Source organism: Callithrix jacchus, chromosome 7, assembly GCF_049354715.1.
Source record: "Callithrix jacchus isolate 240 chromosome 7, calJac240_pri, whole genome shotgun sequence".
Taxonomy (NCBI): domain Eukaryota; kingdom Metazoa; phylum Chordata; class Mammalia; order Primates; family Cebidae; genus Callithrix; species Callithrix jacchus.
The window spans coordinates 155,532,581-155,548,669 of record NC_133508.1 but is presented as its reverse complement, the minus strand read 5'-3'; the positions used below and the strand labels follow the sequence as shown (position 1 = coordinate 155,548,669).

Sequence of the window (16,089 nt, the reverse complement as noted above, 5' to 3'; positions counted from 1 at the left end):
CCTGGGTACAGGGTTTTAAATATCCTGTGCTTTTACCGTATTGACATACTAAACCGCTATCTATAGTCAAGCTGATCCTATTGCTCAAGTCTTTTGGGCCTATATTTGCCCAAGAATCACTTAAGAAGGGTCAGGTCAGATTTTAACGTGACAGAATGAGGTCCAGTGACTGAGGCAATCTCTAAGCTTGATGATCTCAGAGGCGGAACTGGACTACAGTAACACTGTAAGGTTGTCACATAGGTCTATGATTTGTTTTCTCAAAATCAATTGGAATAAAAAACGACTCTCTAACCGAACTCTTCATCTATCTGTAACATCAAGAATGTAAAGATTAGCTGATCCAAAAGAAATACTCTGAAAGAGACACTGAAGACTACCAGTTACCGTAAAACCCTAAGCTGCTTTTTCTGTACATAGGAAGCAACCGAACTGTCATCAGTGGGTAAAAATGAAGGCTGAACAAAAGACTTTTCACTTAAAGAACATCTTTATTTGAACTTCAATATACAATATTACCTTTAATTTGTAAAAATCACATACTAGAGGACATGACTGGAAACCAGTTCAGGAGCAGCCAGTGGGTACCAATTTAGGAGGCTATACTTACCCCACTTATTGGTTTAGGAAAAAAAAAATATATATATCAATGAATTTGAGACTAGTGAGATTGAAGGATGGCATTTCAACCTCCAAATCCAGTAATTAAAATTGAAGATACTTTCAGTCAGCAAAAATTTCTGAATTTTCTTTAAAAATATTTTTTCCCAATGAAGAACCAAGCTTATCTTTATTAGGTTTTCTGGTAATATACCTTGCAGTAGAATTCTGTAGAAATCAAATAACCACAAGACATTTGCAATTGTTTAAAATCCTCTGCGTATTAATATGTGTGGGTATGGATGCATGGGTTTGAGTTCCCACACTTACGTTCACACTGAGCTGAAGCAACCTTACAGCATGTTGGACCTGAAAAGGCAGCTCATTTACCATGTGGAAGAGAGACAAGAAGTCTCCGCTCCTCTATCATTCTGAATACAGGCTTCCCCTCCTCTAAAATTTCCCCAGATAGTAAAATATAAACTTCTTAAAGAAAACTCTAGTATCTATTAGAATGACTGGTGGCACTGCAACGTATATGCGAGTAAAGTGCTGTGTAATTTCACGAGCAATTTTATGAGTTCTGCCATTACTGGGCTCAAACCAAGTTTGCAATGGATTAGCTGTTAAATAGTGGAAGTTTAAGGATGAGGTATGCTTTAGTTGCAAAATGATGCATATTGACTTCTGAAATAATGCTACTGACTTGTAAAGGAATTGAGGAGAGTTATGCAAGAGAAAGGGATTCTCCTTTTGGATACATCTTTTCTCTGTACTCATCAGATTCAGGCTATTCTAGAGGTAACAAGGGCAGTACCATTCTGCAGTCTAAAAAAGGGATAGTGGCTGTCAAATAGATGAGTCACATAACCCATTTTCTATCGCTTAGAATTCTTCAAAAGTTTGTTTTCTGCCGCACAAAGATCAGACATTCTATCACATTCTTGTTGTAGAGTTCTAAGAGTACCCAAGTGGATGAATTTCTGCAGCTCCAGCAATCCAGAATCCCAGTCCAAGGGTCAAGGAGCAGAACTTGGAGAATACAGTATTTTGACAATACACAGACCTTTCTTTTACAGAGAATCTGAAATTATGGCATTAAATAACAAGGCGAAGATAATGGCTAACAGCATACAGCAAACCCACCTTCCCTAACCCCGTTCTGCCTCTTTCATTATAGTCAATCATCCTGAAACCTGAACAGACCCCAGGAGGAGTGTATCTGCTTTCAAGACAACAAAATATATAGTTTTAGGTTATACAAACATACACAATCATACATACACACATCTTTTTGATTTAAAAATGCATTGTGCAAGTCAAAACAGAGAGAAAACACATAGATCAAAGGTTAGAGGGTCTAACACAAACTAAACTTGGGATTGGGGTCACCAACTGTGACCCATGGGCCAAATCCAGCCCTCCATCTGCTTTTGTAAATAGTTTTCCTGAAACACAGCTACACCCATTCTTTACATAGTATCTATACTTGTTTTCAACACTTCAACAGCAAAAATGAGTAATAAGAGAGACTGTTTAACTCCTATAGCCTAAAATATTATCTGGAAGCTTGCTGATCAGTTACAGATCAAAAAGAGCATCTCCATCATGATCTGAATGAGCCCAAGTAACAGAAAATCATCTTTATCAGTGTTACTGACCCAGAATACATGGGTTAAAATAGCCTCATATCATAGAGTTACTCAAATATTCTGCTTATAATTTGTGCAGCCAAAACCAGTTTTCAGCTGTGTTTATTAACAAAAAGTATTAAAAATTTACCTGTGTATAATTGTATTTATATACATACATAGATCATATATATATACATGTAAAGAGTGGAAAAGATAGGAGCTAGCCAATTTGCATATAAGGAACTCTAAAGAAAAATAATAACTCAAAATACTATTACTAGGAACTGTTGTTTGGAATTTTGAAATATTTTAGTCTATTTTTCTTTATATTTAACAGCATGAGACTATTAATAGGGCCCATATCAGAGCAAAGACAATTTACAACTGCAAGTTTTACCCATGAATTATGTGGCAAAATCTTTTTGAATATAAAATAACCAGCATTTCTATAAAACACTGCTTTTTAAGTATGCAATTAAAATGATATAGCAAAATAAGGATGTTTTTATTTCTAAAGTAAATATTTTAGTCAAAGTTGCATCATAAATCAAATATTTCTTTGACATTTTCAAGAGATTTTACTAACTACAATTATAGTTGTTAGTATTATATAGTAACACATTGTTTTAAAATATATTATAAACCTTTTCTTCTTCCTCTTTAATTTATATGAAATATAAAATTAAGAATTTTGTAACACAATTCATATTGGAAACATTTAAAATGTTGCAAACTACTCTCATACAGAAAATGCTGTGGAATCACATAAAACATTCTAATGATTGGAAGTGCCAAGCACAATGCTTGGCACATATTAGATGCTTCATTAATGTTTGTTCACTCATCCTGTCATTTACTCATGCACTTATTCAAAAAACTCCAGGGTTAAGGAGAAACTGCATTGTAATGAGAATGGCAAACAAACAAAAGCTTTTATCAACGAATTTGGAGTTTTGACAAAGACTTCGGCAATGGAGAGTGGAGAGGATGAGAGGATGATTAAGATTTCAAACTGCTTGGTTAAAATCTAGCAAGTATAGCCCTGAGTTGCTCCAGATGACATCACAGAGGATCAGGGTCAATACTCCATGAAAAGAATGTGTTGCTTCAATACCCAGGTTTTACTTTTACACATAAACACCTGCTTAAAGTCAGGAATACGTTGGTGTTAGAGACATAAAAGGTACAACCCATGAGAAAGTAAAAACCACCTGACTGGGGACTTACTTTTCTGAGTTGAGACTTCTTTTTGGTTAGGGCCCCATTCTCTTGGTTTTAACAACTTAATACTGGTTGAATAAAAAAAAAAATCTGGTTTAATGTAAAAAGTATGAATCTAAAATGAAGAGAACTAAACGCAGAAGACAGAACAGTGTTTAAAATGCCTATTTTTTCTATTATGCACCAACTGACCTACCCATTCTGCACATTTGTGCCAAAGGCACAGGTAAGGTGTCAGCTCTTTGAAGAGGCACCTGGAAACGACCATTTCTGGGTTCTTTGCAGAAGGTCTTATAAATGCAGTGAATATTTAACCTGAGTATTAAGGTCTACAAAATGCAAAGAGCTGTAAAAGACAGAAGTAAAGAATACTCTTGGAAGCTAAGTATTATATGGGATGAGAACTGATCTTGAAGGAAATAATTTAAAAATCTATTACAAAAATAAAACATGACACTGCCAAGTCATTTGTAGCTGACTTTAATTGCCTTTGGTATTCAGGAGAAGAAACAAATGGAAGTACTTTTATAAGCTCTAGTCTTTCCATCACACAGAAGGTAGGGAGTGGTGAAGAAGACTCTTCCATTGTCCCTGTCAATTTCTTCGCTTGTACCAGAACTCACTCTGCTTGTGTACTTCCCTGCCTTCTCTTAAGCTCCAGTCATCTAAGTAATACAAATAGGGCACTTGGGAGTAGGGGTTCTGCCTCCTTATCCCTTGAGAAGTTCCTGGGGAATCAAGAAGGTCCCTTAACTCTGCATTCCTCTAAACAAGCTGAAAGAGAATTCAGAGTTCATTGCCACCTGCGCTGCTGCTCTGGGTCTTTGCCAATTCAAGTTTTTCACTTTTTCTTAGTGATTCATAGGTGGGCTTGTGCTACTTTTATGAGGAAGGCTAACTGTTTTTTAGAACCAAATACTTTGCCTTTTCCCTTCTACAGTTACAGTGATATGTATATCTTCTCACCTAGAAATTTAAATGTTCAAGTAGTAAAAGATATTACAATGTCAAAACATGTGCTATAATTTAACACTCTTAAGGGCTATTGTAACTGGCCCTGCATCTTTATTTTCTATGTATACTGAAAAATTCTGCAGTGGTTATCATTTATGGATCATCAGCAGAGCTGTCAAAATTAATGATCTGTGGTATAGTTGATCCACCTTAGAAAATAATGTATTAATTAAATCCTTTCCCAACTTATATCTAAAAGCTAACTTAAAAAGAAACGCTATGGAACAAGAAAATAAGCCTTCAGAATTCCAATGTGGGCTTCTTGCACACACTTGGTTTCATGAAATCTTCAAATTCAGAGTAAATATTATACTAATTACGCTGTTTCTATCTTTTATTAATATCAATGGAAGGTGTCTACATTAAACAAAAAGAGCAAAAATGTACCTTGCACTGTCACATACATTTAAGGACGGAAAATTCATAAGCACTAGATATTTATCTTATAGTTTCTGATAAAATTTAAGTTCATTTTGCCAAAATATAAAGAACTAGTAGTTTATTTAAAAAGAAATGTCAATGCAAAACCTACTGATAGTCAGATAAAGTCCCTTAGATGTATCCCAATTTTAGTGTAATATGATTACCACTCTTTTATCACTGAAAAATTTGAAACTATTCTGATTCTTTATTTCTATAAATATTCTTGGAGAAAATTTTAAAAACATACAATATCTGTGAACAACTCACTCATCTGATGAGATTATAAATAAAAGACCCCCCAATTCCAGATAGAATAAGAAAGTTTCACTGTGTTTGTTTTGCTTTAGTAAATTATAAAAGTAATTTAGCTTATCAAGGCAAATTTAGAGCTGCCTAATGGTACAGAGATTTTTTTTGCCACATAAATAAAGTAGTAAGTTGAGTGACTCTCCTAACTTTATTGTGAGATTAAAGTAGATAAAATTTATGTGGTAGATGTGATGGTCTGGAAAAAATAATGTACCAACAAAACAAAGGATTGCTCTTAGAACAGGTTTCAAGGCAACAAACTTCGGCATTTCCCCCACTTTCTGTCATGCTACCACCATTAGACTGAACTACATGCACAAAATCCCCAACTCAGGCTCGTAAGTGGTGATCACGATAAATATCAGTTTCGATGATTCAATATGGAGAAAAAGACTTGAAGCGTATTCTTTGTGATATCATGCCCCCAGAGAAAATTAAACTTAACCAAGAAATTTCAATGAAATGGACTGGGATTGGAAATGGTTGCCAGTCTGGTCATCCAATGGGGAACTTGAAAATTCAGATAGGGATGGGTACTCCTGTTTCTTTTTTGAGTCTTGTTGTCACTGATGCAGTTAAACTATTCTTTCGTTCTTGTTTCTTTTAGTTCATTCCATTATTAAAATGGAGAAAAAGGGATAAGCAATATGTAAAATATTTGATTTGAACGCTGCTCCGCTGTAGGAGGAAACAAATATATAACTGGTTCCAAAGGCCATCTTTACATCCTGCAAGGTGCTCTTTATTCTTGGCCTGCTCTCAGGAAGTCTAGCCTCCAGATTTCAGGACTCTAAAAAGCCAATACGGTAGTACCAGGCATCATTTCTCATGAGACCACCTCATTACCAATCGAAGCACATCCAGGTCTCTGTCCTACACATACCAGAACATGTTTTTGGTCAGGTATAAAATGAAATAATTTCAAAGCTGATACATCTACAAGTTGAAAAGTCTTAGGGTGAATAGCTTCACCCTGTCATGTTGACACAGAGGTCCAGGTTCTCAAAAGCCGCCTCTCCAAACGAATTTCTGTAGTGGTCCATGTAAACAAAACACAGATGAGAGTGGTCCTTCTGGAACTGCTTTCATCGAACAGCAGGGTTACCTGAAAGTGTGGTGTTGGCTAAATGTAACACAGGCAGAGGGTGAGCCTCTGTATTAAACACCCAGTGGTCTAAAGGTAAAAGGTCATCACCGGAGAACAGGAGATACAAATATCTGAAAATAAAAAGGGGAGAAAAATGAGCTTCAATTAGAATTCAACAAGAAGATGAAGTGAGCTCAGTTATAATGGCAGAAAAAAACCAATAACCTATTTTGAGCAGCTTTGATGAAAAACGTCACAGAAATAAACCTCAGTCCCCCAAATGATCTAAACACAAAGACAACAGGGTTCAGAATAGTGTGTAAGAAATCCAGTAAGATGAACAACTAGACCTGCTGAAATAAAATAGTTAAAAAAAACATTCCGGCCAGGCGTAGCGAAGAGAGCGTCTTCGTCTTGTTCCTGATTTTAGAGTAACACATTCAGTTTTCCTTTTCGTTTTTTTAGACAGAGTCTTGCTCTCTTGCCCAGTCTGGAGTGCAGTGGCGTGATCTCAGCTCACTGCAACTTCCGCCTCCCAGGTTCAAGCAATCCTCCTGCCTCAGTCTCCCTAGCTGTGATTACAGGCACATGCCACCGCATCTGGCTAATTTTTGTATTTTTAGTAAAGACAGCGTTTCGCCATGTTGGTCAGGCTGGTCTCAAACTCCTGACCTCATGATCTGCCCACCGTGGCCTCCCAAAGTGCTGGGATTAAGGTGTGAGCCACCGCCATGCCCAGCCCACATTCAATTTGATGTTACCTGTAGGTTTTTCATATATGCCTTTATCAGGTTAAGAAATTTCCTTCTATTCCTATTTTGCTGAGAGTTTTTATCAGAAATGGATGTTGGATTTTGCCATAAAACTTTTCTATGTCTACTGAGGTGATCTTTTTTTAGTTAACTGATTGATTTTCAAACATTACATCAACCCTCCACACCTGGGATAGACCCACTCAGTCATAACATACTATCTATTTAATATGTTGTTAGACTTGATTTGCCAAAATCTTGTTTGCTTCTATTTATGTTCAGGAGAATATTGGTTCTGATGAAGACTCTGCTGTCATTCATTTATTTTTTCCAAAAGTTACTGGGGTACAGGTGGCATTTGGTTACACAAGTAAGTTCTTTAGTGGGGATTTGAGAGATTTTGGTGCACCCATCACCCAGGCGGTATATACTGCATCATATTTGCAGTCTTTTTTCCCTTGCAGCCTCCCAATATTCCCCCACAGTCCACTGTATCATTCTTACACCTTTGTGTCCTCTCAGCTTAGCTCCCACATATCAGTGACAACATACAATGTTGGGTTTTCCATTCCTGAATTACTTCACCTAGAAAAATAGTCTCCAATATCGTCCAGGTCACTGCAAATGCCGTTAATTTGTTCCATTTTATAGCTGAGTAGTATTCCATCATATAAATATACCACGGTTTCTTTATCCACTCATTGATTAATAGGCATTTGGGTTGGTTCCACAATTCTGCAATAGTGAATTGTGCTGCTATAAACATACATGTGTAACTATCTTTTTTGTATCATGATACAGATATGTTTTTGTATGTTTACCTGTGGGTAGATACCCAGTAGTGGGACTGCTGGATCAAATGGTAGTTAAGAAATCTCCAGTTTTCCGTAGTGGTTGTACTAGTTTACATTCTCACCAGCAGTGTAGAAGTGTTCCCTGTTCACCACGTCCACACCCACATATACTGTTTTTGATTTTTTTATTTTGGCCATTCTTGCAGGTGTAAGGTGGTATCACAATGTGGTTTTGATTTGCATTTCCCTGATCATTAGTGATGTAGAGCATTTTTTCATATTTGTGGGCCACGTGTCCATCTTCCTTTGAGAACTGTCTATTCATGTCCTTAGCCCACTTTTTGACATAATTTTTTTTTCTTACTGATTTGAGTTCATTGTAGATTCTGGATATTAGTCCTTTGTCAGATGTATTCAATGTAAAGATTTTCTCTCACTCTGTGGGTTGTCTGTTTACTCTACCGACTATTCCTTTTGCTTTGCAAAAGCTCTTTAGTTCCCAGCTATTTATCTTCGCTTTTGTTGCATTTGCTTTGGGTTCTTGGTCATGAAATCCCTGGTTAAGCCAATGTCTAGAAAAGTTTTTCCAATGTTATCTTCTAGAATTTTTACAGGTTCAAGTCTGAAAGTCCTTAATTCATCCTGAGTTGATTTTTGTATAAGGTGAGAGATGAGGATCCAGTTTCATTCTCCTACATGTGGCTAGCCAATTATCACAGCACCATTTGTTGAAAAGTGTCCTTTCCCCACTTCATGTTTATCTTTGCTTGGTCGAAGATCAGTTGGCTGTAACTATTTGGCTTTATTTCTGGGTTCTCTATTCTGTTCACTGTTCTCTGTGCCTATTTTTATACCAGTACCATGCTGTTTTGGTGACTACGGCCTGAGGTATAGTTTGAAATCGGGTAGAGAGATGCCTCCAAATTTATTCTTTTTGCTTGGTCTTGCTTTGGCTCTGGGGGCTCTTTTTTGGTTCCATATGAATTTTAGGATGTTTTTCTAGTTCTGTGAGAGATAATGGTGGTATTTTGTTGGGAACTGCATTGAATTTGTAGACTGCTTTTGTCTGTATGGTCATTTTTACAATATTGATTCTACCCATCCACGAGCGTCATCTCTGATTTCTTTCAGCAGTTTTGTAGTGTTCCTTGTAAAGGTCTTTCATCTCCTTGGTTAGGTACATTCCTAAGTATTTTATTTTTGCAGCTTTTGTAAAAGGGTTGAGTTCTTGATTTGATTCTCCACTTGGTTGCTGCTGTTGTATAGAAGAGCTACTGATTTGTGTACGTTAATTTTGTATCCAGAAACTTTGCTGAATTCTTTCATCAGTTCTAGGAGCTTTCTCTGGAGGAGTCTTTAGGGTTTTCAGGGTAAACAATCATATCATCTGCAAACAGCGACAGTTTGACTTCAAGCCCTTTATTTCTTTCTCTTGTCTGATTACTCTGGCTAGTACTTCCAGTACTATGGTGAAGAAGAGTGGTGAGAGTGGGCATCCTTGTCTTGTTCCCATTCAGAGGAAATGCTTTCAACTTTTTCCCATTCAGTATTATGTTGGCTGTGGGTCTGTCACTGATGGCTTTTATTACATTGATATATGTCACTTGTAGGCCAATTTTGCTGAGAGTTTTAATCATAAAGGGATGCTGTATTTTGTTAAATGCTTTTTCTATATCCCTTGAGATGATCACGTGATTTATAATTCTGTTTATGTGGGGTATCACATTTATTGACTTGTATATGCTAAACCATCCCTGGTATGACACCCACTACATCATGGTGGACTACCTTTCTGATATGTTGGATTTGGTTAGCTAGTCTTTTGTTGAGGATTTTGGCATCTATGTTCATCAAGGATATCAGTCTGTAGTCCTTTTTGGTTTTGTCCTTTCCTGGTTTTGTTATTAGGGTAATGCTGGCTTTACAGAATAAATTAGGGAGGGTTCTTTCTTTCTCTATCCTGTGGAATACTGTCTGGTAGAATTCTGCTGTGAATCTGTCTGTTTCTGGGCTTTCTTATGTTGGTAATTTTTTAATTACCGTTTCAATCTTGCTGCTTCTCTATTGGTCTATTCAGGGTATCTAATTCTTCCTGATTTAAGCTAGAAGGGTTGTATTTTTCCATGAATGTATCCATCTCTTGTAGGTTTTCTAGTTCGCATGTGTAAAGGTGTGCATAGTGGCCTTGAATGATCTTTTATATTGCAGTGGTGTCAGTTGCAGTATCGCCTGTATTGTTTCTTAATGAGGTTATCTGACCTTTCTTTACTTGGTTAATCTTGCTAATGGTCTATCGATTTTATTCATCTTTTCAAAGAACCAGCTTTTTGTTTCATTTATCTTTTGTATTTTCTGTTTTGTTTCCATTTCATTTAGTTCTGCTCTAATCTTGGTTATTTCCTTTCTTCTGCTGGGTTTGGTTTGTTCTTGTTTCTCTAGCTTCTTGAGGTGTGACCTTAGAATGTCAGTTAGTACTCTTGGGCTACGACCTTTCCTCCTAGCACAGCCTTTGCTGTGTCCCCGAGGTTTTAATAGGTTGTGTCATTATTGTCGTTCAGTTCAAAGAATTTTTTAATTTCCAGCTTGATTTAGTTTTTGACCCAATGTTTATTAAGGAGCAGGTGACTTAATTTCCATGTATTTACATGGCTTTGAAGGTTCCTTTTGGAATTGACTTCCAGTTTTATTCCCCTGTGAACTGAGACAGTGCTTGATATAATTTCAAGTTTCTTAAATTTATTTTTTATTTTATTTTTATTTTTTTTGAGATGGAGTTTCGCTCTTGTTACCCAGGCTGGAGTGCAATGGCGCGATCTCGGCTCACTGCAACCTCCGCCTCCTGGGTTCAGGCGATTCTCCTGCCTCAGCCTCCTGAGTGGCTCGGATTACAGGCACGCACCACCATGCACAGCTAATTTTTTGTATTTTTAGTAGAGACGGGGTTTCACATGTTGACCAGGATGGTCTTGATCTCTTGACCTCGTGATCCACCCGCCTCGGCCTCCCAAAGTGCTGGAATTACAGGCTTGAGCCACTGCGCCTGGCCAAGTTTCTTAAATTTATTAAGGCTCATTTTATGGCCTATCACATGGTCTATCTTGGACAAAGTTCCATGAACTGCTGAATAAAATGTGTATTATGCAGTTGCTGGATGAAATGTTCTGTACAAATCTGTTAAATCCATTTGTGCCAACATGATTTCTTTGTTGACCTTCTGTCTGGATGACCTGTGAGGGCTGTCAGTGGAGTACTGACGCTCCCCATTATTATCGTGTTGCTGATTTCTCGGGTCTATCAGTAATTGTTTCATAAATCTGGAAGCTCCAGCGTTAGGTGCATATATGATTAGGATTGTGATATCTTCCTGTTGGACAAGACCTTTTATCATTATATAATATCCTTCTTTGTCTCTTTCAACTGCTGTTGCTTTTTGTTTAAACCAACTGTCATTCTTTTTTAAAAATTTTTCTTCTTTACTACTTTATTTTTTATCAATTTTACTTTCTTTTGCTAATATTTTTATGGAACAGTTTCACCCCATAAAGAATCTGGGCTATCTATAACGTTTCATCATAAAAGAAAACATATACCATTTAAAAACATATATATCCCTTTCTGTTACCATGTTTTATTAGTGAATATATACTTATAAAAGGGATTTGAATAGTGATTTTCCAAGAACAATGTGAAAAGTAAAAACAGTTTTATCTTTTCTCCAGTTGTCATTTCCAAAGTATATGTGCTGTTAAATAAGAAGTTTTCTTTTATTCTTAGTTCATGTTGGCACTTTTTGGGTTTTTAAAAATTATGCATTTTCACTGGGTAATCAGATGAGCTTCTTTATAATAGGGTTTTGTCATTGTTTTATAGTAAACTCTTGCTTTTTCAGAATCTGGAGTCAGTCTTCAGCGGCAAATATTTTTATTATTACGACATTCATGAGCTGTCATGATATAATGATCCTCTGTAAAATTACTTTAAGTCTTTTAATTTCCTGCATCAGAAGGTTTAAAATTTCATGCTTCATTCTTGCTACCATTTTAATATTTTGCTCCTTTTTACCTAATTTTTCTTTCTGCTCTGGTTGCTTTGAAGATTTTTTTCTTTACCCCTGCTCAAGGTTTTGAGCAATTTGATTATAATGTATCTTGGTGAAGTTGTCTTCATTCATGTTTCTTGTGCTCGGAGTTTGTTTAGCTTCTTGGATCTGTGGGTGTATAGTTTACATCAACTTTGTAAAGCTTTTTGCCATTACTTCTTCAAAAAAAAGTTTTTGTTTTTTTTTGGAGGGGGTCCACCTTCTTGTGTCTTCTTCTTTGGAGATTCTAATTTCATGTATTTTAAGCCACTGTAAGTTGTCACATGGCTCACTGATCTCTTTCTAGTTTCATAAAGGTTCTTATTTGTCGCTCATGCTTCATTTTGGATAGTTTCATTGCTAAGTCTTAAAGTTCACCAATTTTCACATCTGCAATGTCTAACATGCTAATAATTTCATCTAGTACATTGTTCAACTCCAACATTACAGTTTTCGTTTAAAGAAATTTGATTTGGGTTTTTACATCTTCTAGGTCTCCACTTTTTGAATAGAGGGAACATAGTTATAAATATTTTAATTGTCATTGTCTACTAATTCTAATATCTTTATCAGTTCTAAGTTGGTTTCAATTATTTTCATAATTACTGATCACATTGTACTGTCTCTTTGCATACATGGTAATCTCTGACTAGAAGCTAGACGCTGTGGTAGTTATTTTTATATTCCTTTATCTAAATCTTGAGTTTTGTTCAGGGATGGAGTTAGATCACCTAGAAACAGTTGATCCTTTTAGATCTTGCTTTCGTTATTTGCTACGCAGGTCCAAGGCAGCAGGTTATTCCCCACTACTGAGGCAGGACCTTCCTGAGTACTCACTCTACCCAGTGCCACCTGAATTATGAAGTTTTCCAGTCTGGTTGCTGGTAAAACGCGCTGTTTCTGACCCTATGTGAGCACCAGAAACTGCTGCCTTTAATCCTCTACGATGATGCTTTCCCTTACCTCAGGTAGGTCCTTCACATGCACGTGATGGTCAGGACCCTGCTCAGTGCTCCAGTGGGTCCCCCGTTACTTCTCTCTGCAGCTCTCTCGTTGCTGGTACTGTCCTGTGAATTCTGGCTATTCTAGTTTCCCCACACTCACAGCTTCATCTCCTCAGGGAGTGCACTGGGCTTTGTCTCAGATCCCCTCCCTGTACTATGTCCTGGAAACTCTAACAAGACAGTCAGCTGGGCAATCACAGGGCTCACTTCGTTTGTTTCCTACCTCTCAGAGATTACTGTCCTTCAGTGCCTCCTGCCTGGTATTTCAAAAACCATTGTTTCATATGTATTTTGCCATTTATTAAAGGCAGAAGGGTAAATCTGGTTCCATCTTTAGATTAAGCAGAAGTTCCACTCATCCATTTTGAGAGACTGTGTCAAACAATTTGCTGAATGTTATGTAATTATGTTCATGGAATCCCCTACCCTCGTGTCTATTATTGATCCAATCCAAAAAGAACATTAGATGTTCCAGCAAGAACTTGTCTTAGAAATCCTTTCTGATTCTTCATGATGACTAGTTCCTTTCTAATGTCTTCATACCATGACTTCCTAGAATTTTGTGAAAACAGACATTAAATACATCTATACTTTCTTCAATCCAACTGCATTTGCAGTAGTAATTTAAAATAACAAGCTACTTTTCTTCCTTTGGGGCTCTAGTTTCATCTTAGCCATATTTGTTTACCTGGAATATAACTTGTTATTTTAAATTACTGCAAGAATCCAAATAAATTATATATCAAGGTACTAGTTCAAATGTGATTTTGAAGTCAATATTAATATTTTAGGAATAATGGATAGGAGAAAGATAATTTTAAAGAAGGGAAAAAGTTGGATGAAGGGGTTGGAGGAGAGGAAGTTGGAGTTGAAGTATGAGTGCTTTACATTTTATCTTATAATTCCCTTTTTAGCATGCCATTGCTTCATATTCTTTATTGTGGTAACAAACATATAACATAAAATTTACCATCTTAACTATTTTTCAGTGTATAGTTCCGTAGTGTTAAGTATATTCACACTGTTCTTTGCAAAACTAAAACTAATTTCAATTCCCTCCCCAAGTCCCTGGTAACCACCATTCTACTTTGTTTCTATAAATGCGACTACTTTAGAGACCTCAAGGAAGTAAAGTCACCCCGTATGTTTTTATGGCTGGCTTATTTCACTTAGCATAATGTCCTCAAGGGTCATCCATGTTGCTGCCCTGATTTTGATTCTACAATTCTATTTCCTGCTACTTCTCCTAGAGAATGTACTTTAGTTGGTCTAGTTTCTTTAGTGTCTTTTTTAAAGATTTTTTTTTTCCAGGCTGAATCCTTTTCAGAGAGCTACTTTCTGTTTTACTTCACCTATTAACATCTTACTAATTCAGCATCGTTTTAGTCTTTCTTCATGACTACTTCAGCCTGAACCAAAATTCCCTTCTCTGAATTTCTAAAACATTTATTTCCTATTTAGAACCTAATACAGTTGTCCCTCAGTATCTGTGGGGAATTGGTTCCAGAACCTCTCAGATATAAAAATCCCTGGATGCTCAAATCCTGATATAAAGTGGCATATTATATTCAGGTAACCAATGCATATCTTCCCATGCACTTTAAATCTATGTAAATAGTTGTTATATTGCTTAGGGAAAAATGACAAGAAAAAGGTCTATATACATGCCCAATACAGACGCAATTTTTTAAAAAAAAAAACTGTATTTTCAATCCATGGTTGGTTGAATTCATGAACCCATGGATATAGAAGGCCAACTACATATATACTTTGTACTTTTATTAGATTTGTCTATGCCTAAAGGTAAGAGACTTCTAAACTAGGCTCCAAGCTTTTTATGGGTAGAATATATGTTTCATGTTCTTTAATTCTCAAATAGCACAACTCTGAGAAAGCTGGCACTTAATAAGTACATATCGATTTGACTTAGCTTGTCTCCAGGAGTAAGTGAGCAGAAAACAGCAGAATAGGGGACCTGATGCTACTCTTTTCATCCAGCTGGAAAAACAGTCCTCTCATGGTAGGAGGCTAACTTCAGGATCCAGTTACAGACAAGATAAAAGATAAATGAAAGGAAACAGTGGCTTTGTTTTTCAGTCTTCTCTTTTTCCCCCCCTTATCTGAGAATCCTCACCCACAATACCACCACTGATTCCCTGCCTCTCTAAAATATAATACTTCGTCACTTTTGCTTAGAAACTTAAAAAAACATACACTTGTGATGTTTTATGGACAAAGCCACTATCAGAGTTGTCTGTGAGCTTATTTCAAAATCTTGCTCAGGGAATCTGCTTTAATAGTTTGACAGCTAGCTAACTGTGCATTCATTTACTTTTACTGAAAATAACTTCATAGGCAAATGAAGATAAGAGTAGCAATAAAAAAGAGAATTAAAACTAGGAGAGGATATGATAATAACATCAGTGACAAAACCTATTCTGGATAATTTACTAGTTTTCCCCTCCTTTTTGCCCCAATATTTTATAAAACTTTCTTTTCTTTTCTATTTTTTTTTTTTGAGACAAGAGCCTTGTTCTGTTGCCCAGGCTGCAGTGCAGTGGCATGATCTCAGTTCACTGCAACCTCTGCCTCCTGGGTTCAAGCAATTCTCCTGCCTCGGCCTCCCAATTAGCTGGTATTACAGGTGTACACCACCATGCCCAGCTAATTTTTGTATTTTTAGTAGAGACGGGGTCTCAAACTCCTGAACTCAGGTGATTAACTGCCTCAGCCTCCCGAAGTGCTGGGACTACAGGTGTGAGCCAACGCGCCTGGCCCATAAAACTTTCAAACATAGAAACGTTGAAAGAATTTTACAGTGAAGTGCGCATATACTTACCTCCTAGACACTACAAGTTGGTATCACAAATCTATTACTCTATTCATTTATTACTAGCTTTCTTTGTAATACTACGGTATGCTCCCTTAGAAAAAGTAGCTAAGTTAGCAAATCAAACTAAATAGTATGAATAACTTGCTTAGTAAAATTGTTTGCAAAGGAAGAACTGGAAGACAATAAAAATTTTTTAAAACCAGGACAAACTTAGGGCAATAAACTGCAGGCAACAATATTTACTTGAGTTTTCAGAGAAAAATTGTTGCTACCAATTCTTTTTTTCTTATTTTTTTCAAAAACATATGATTAACAGACCATCAAAAAGTGAATGGACAAA

General features: G+C 36.5%; 1 protein-coding gene across 2 annotated transcripts in view; it reads right to left on the bottom strand.

Moving 5' to 3' along the window:
• Nucleotides 1–471: 471 nt before the first annotated feature.
• Nucleotides 472–16,089, bottom strand: part of MAN1A2 (mannosidase alpha class 1A member 2) — a 177,181-nt gene continuing 161,563 nt past the window's right edge. For both annotated transcript variants that reach the window (XM_009001969.4, XM_078332860.1), the window contains one exon: nt 472–6,419. In XM_009001969.4, the coding sequence (XP_009000217.2) occupies nt 6,287–6,419 (133 nt within the window). In that variant the 3' untranslated portion in view covers nt 472–6,286. The remainder of the gene's footprint in view (nt 6,420–16,089) is intronic.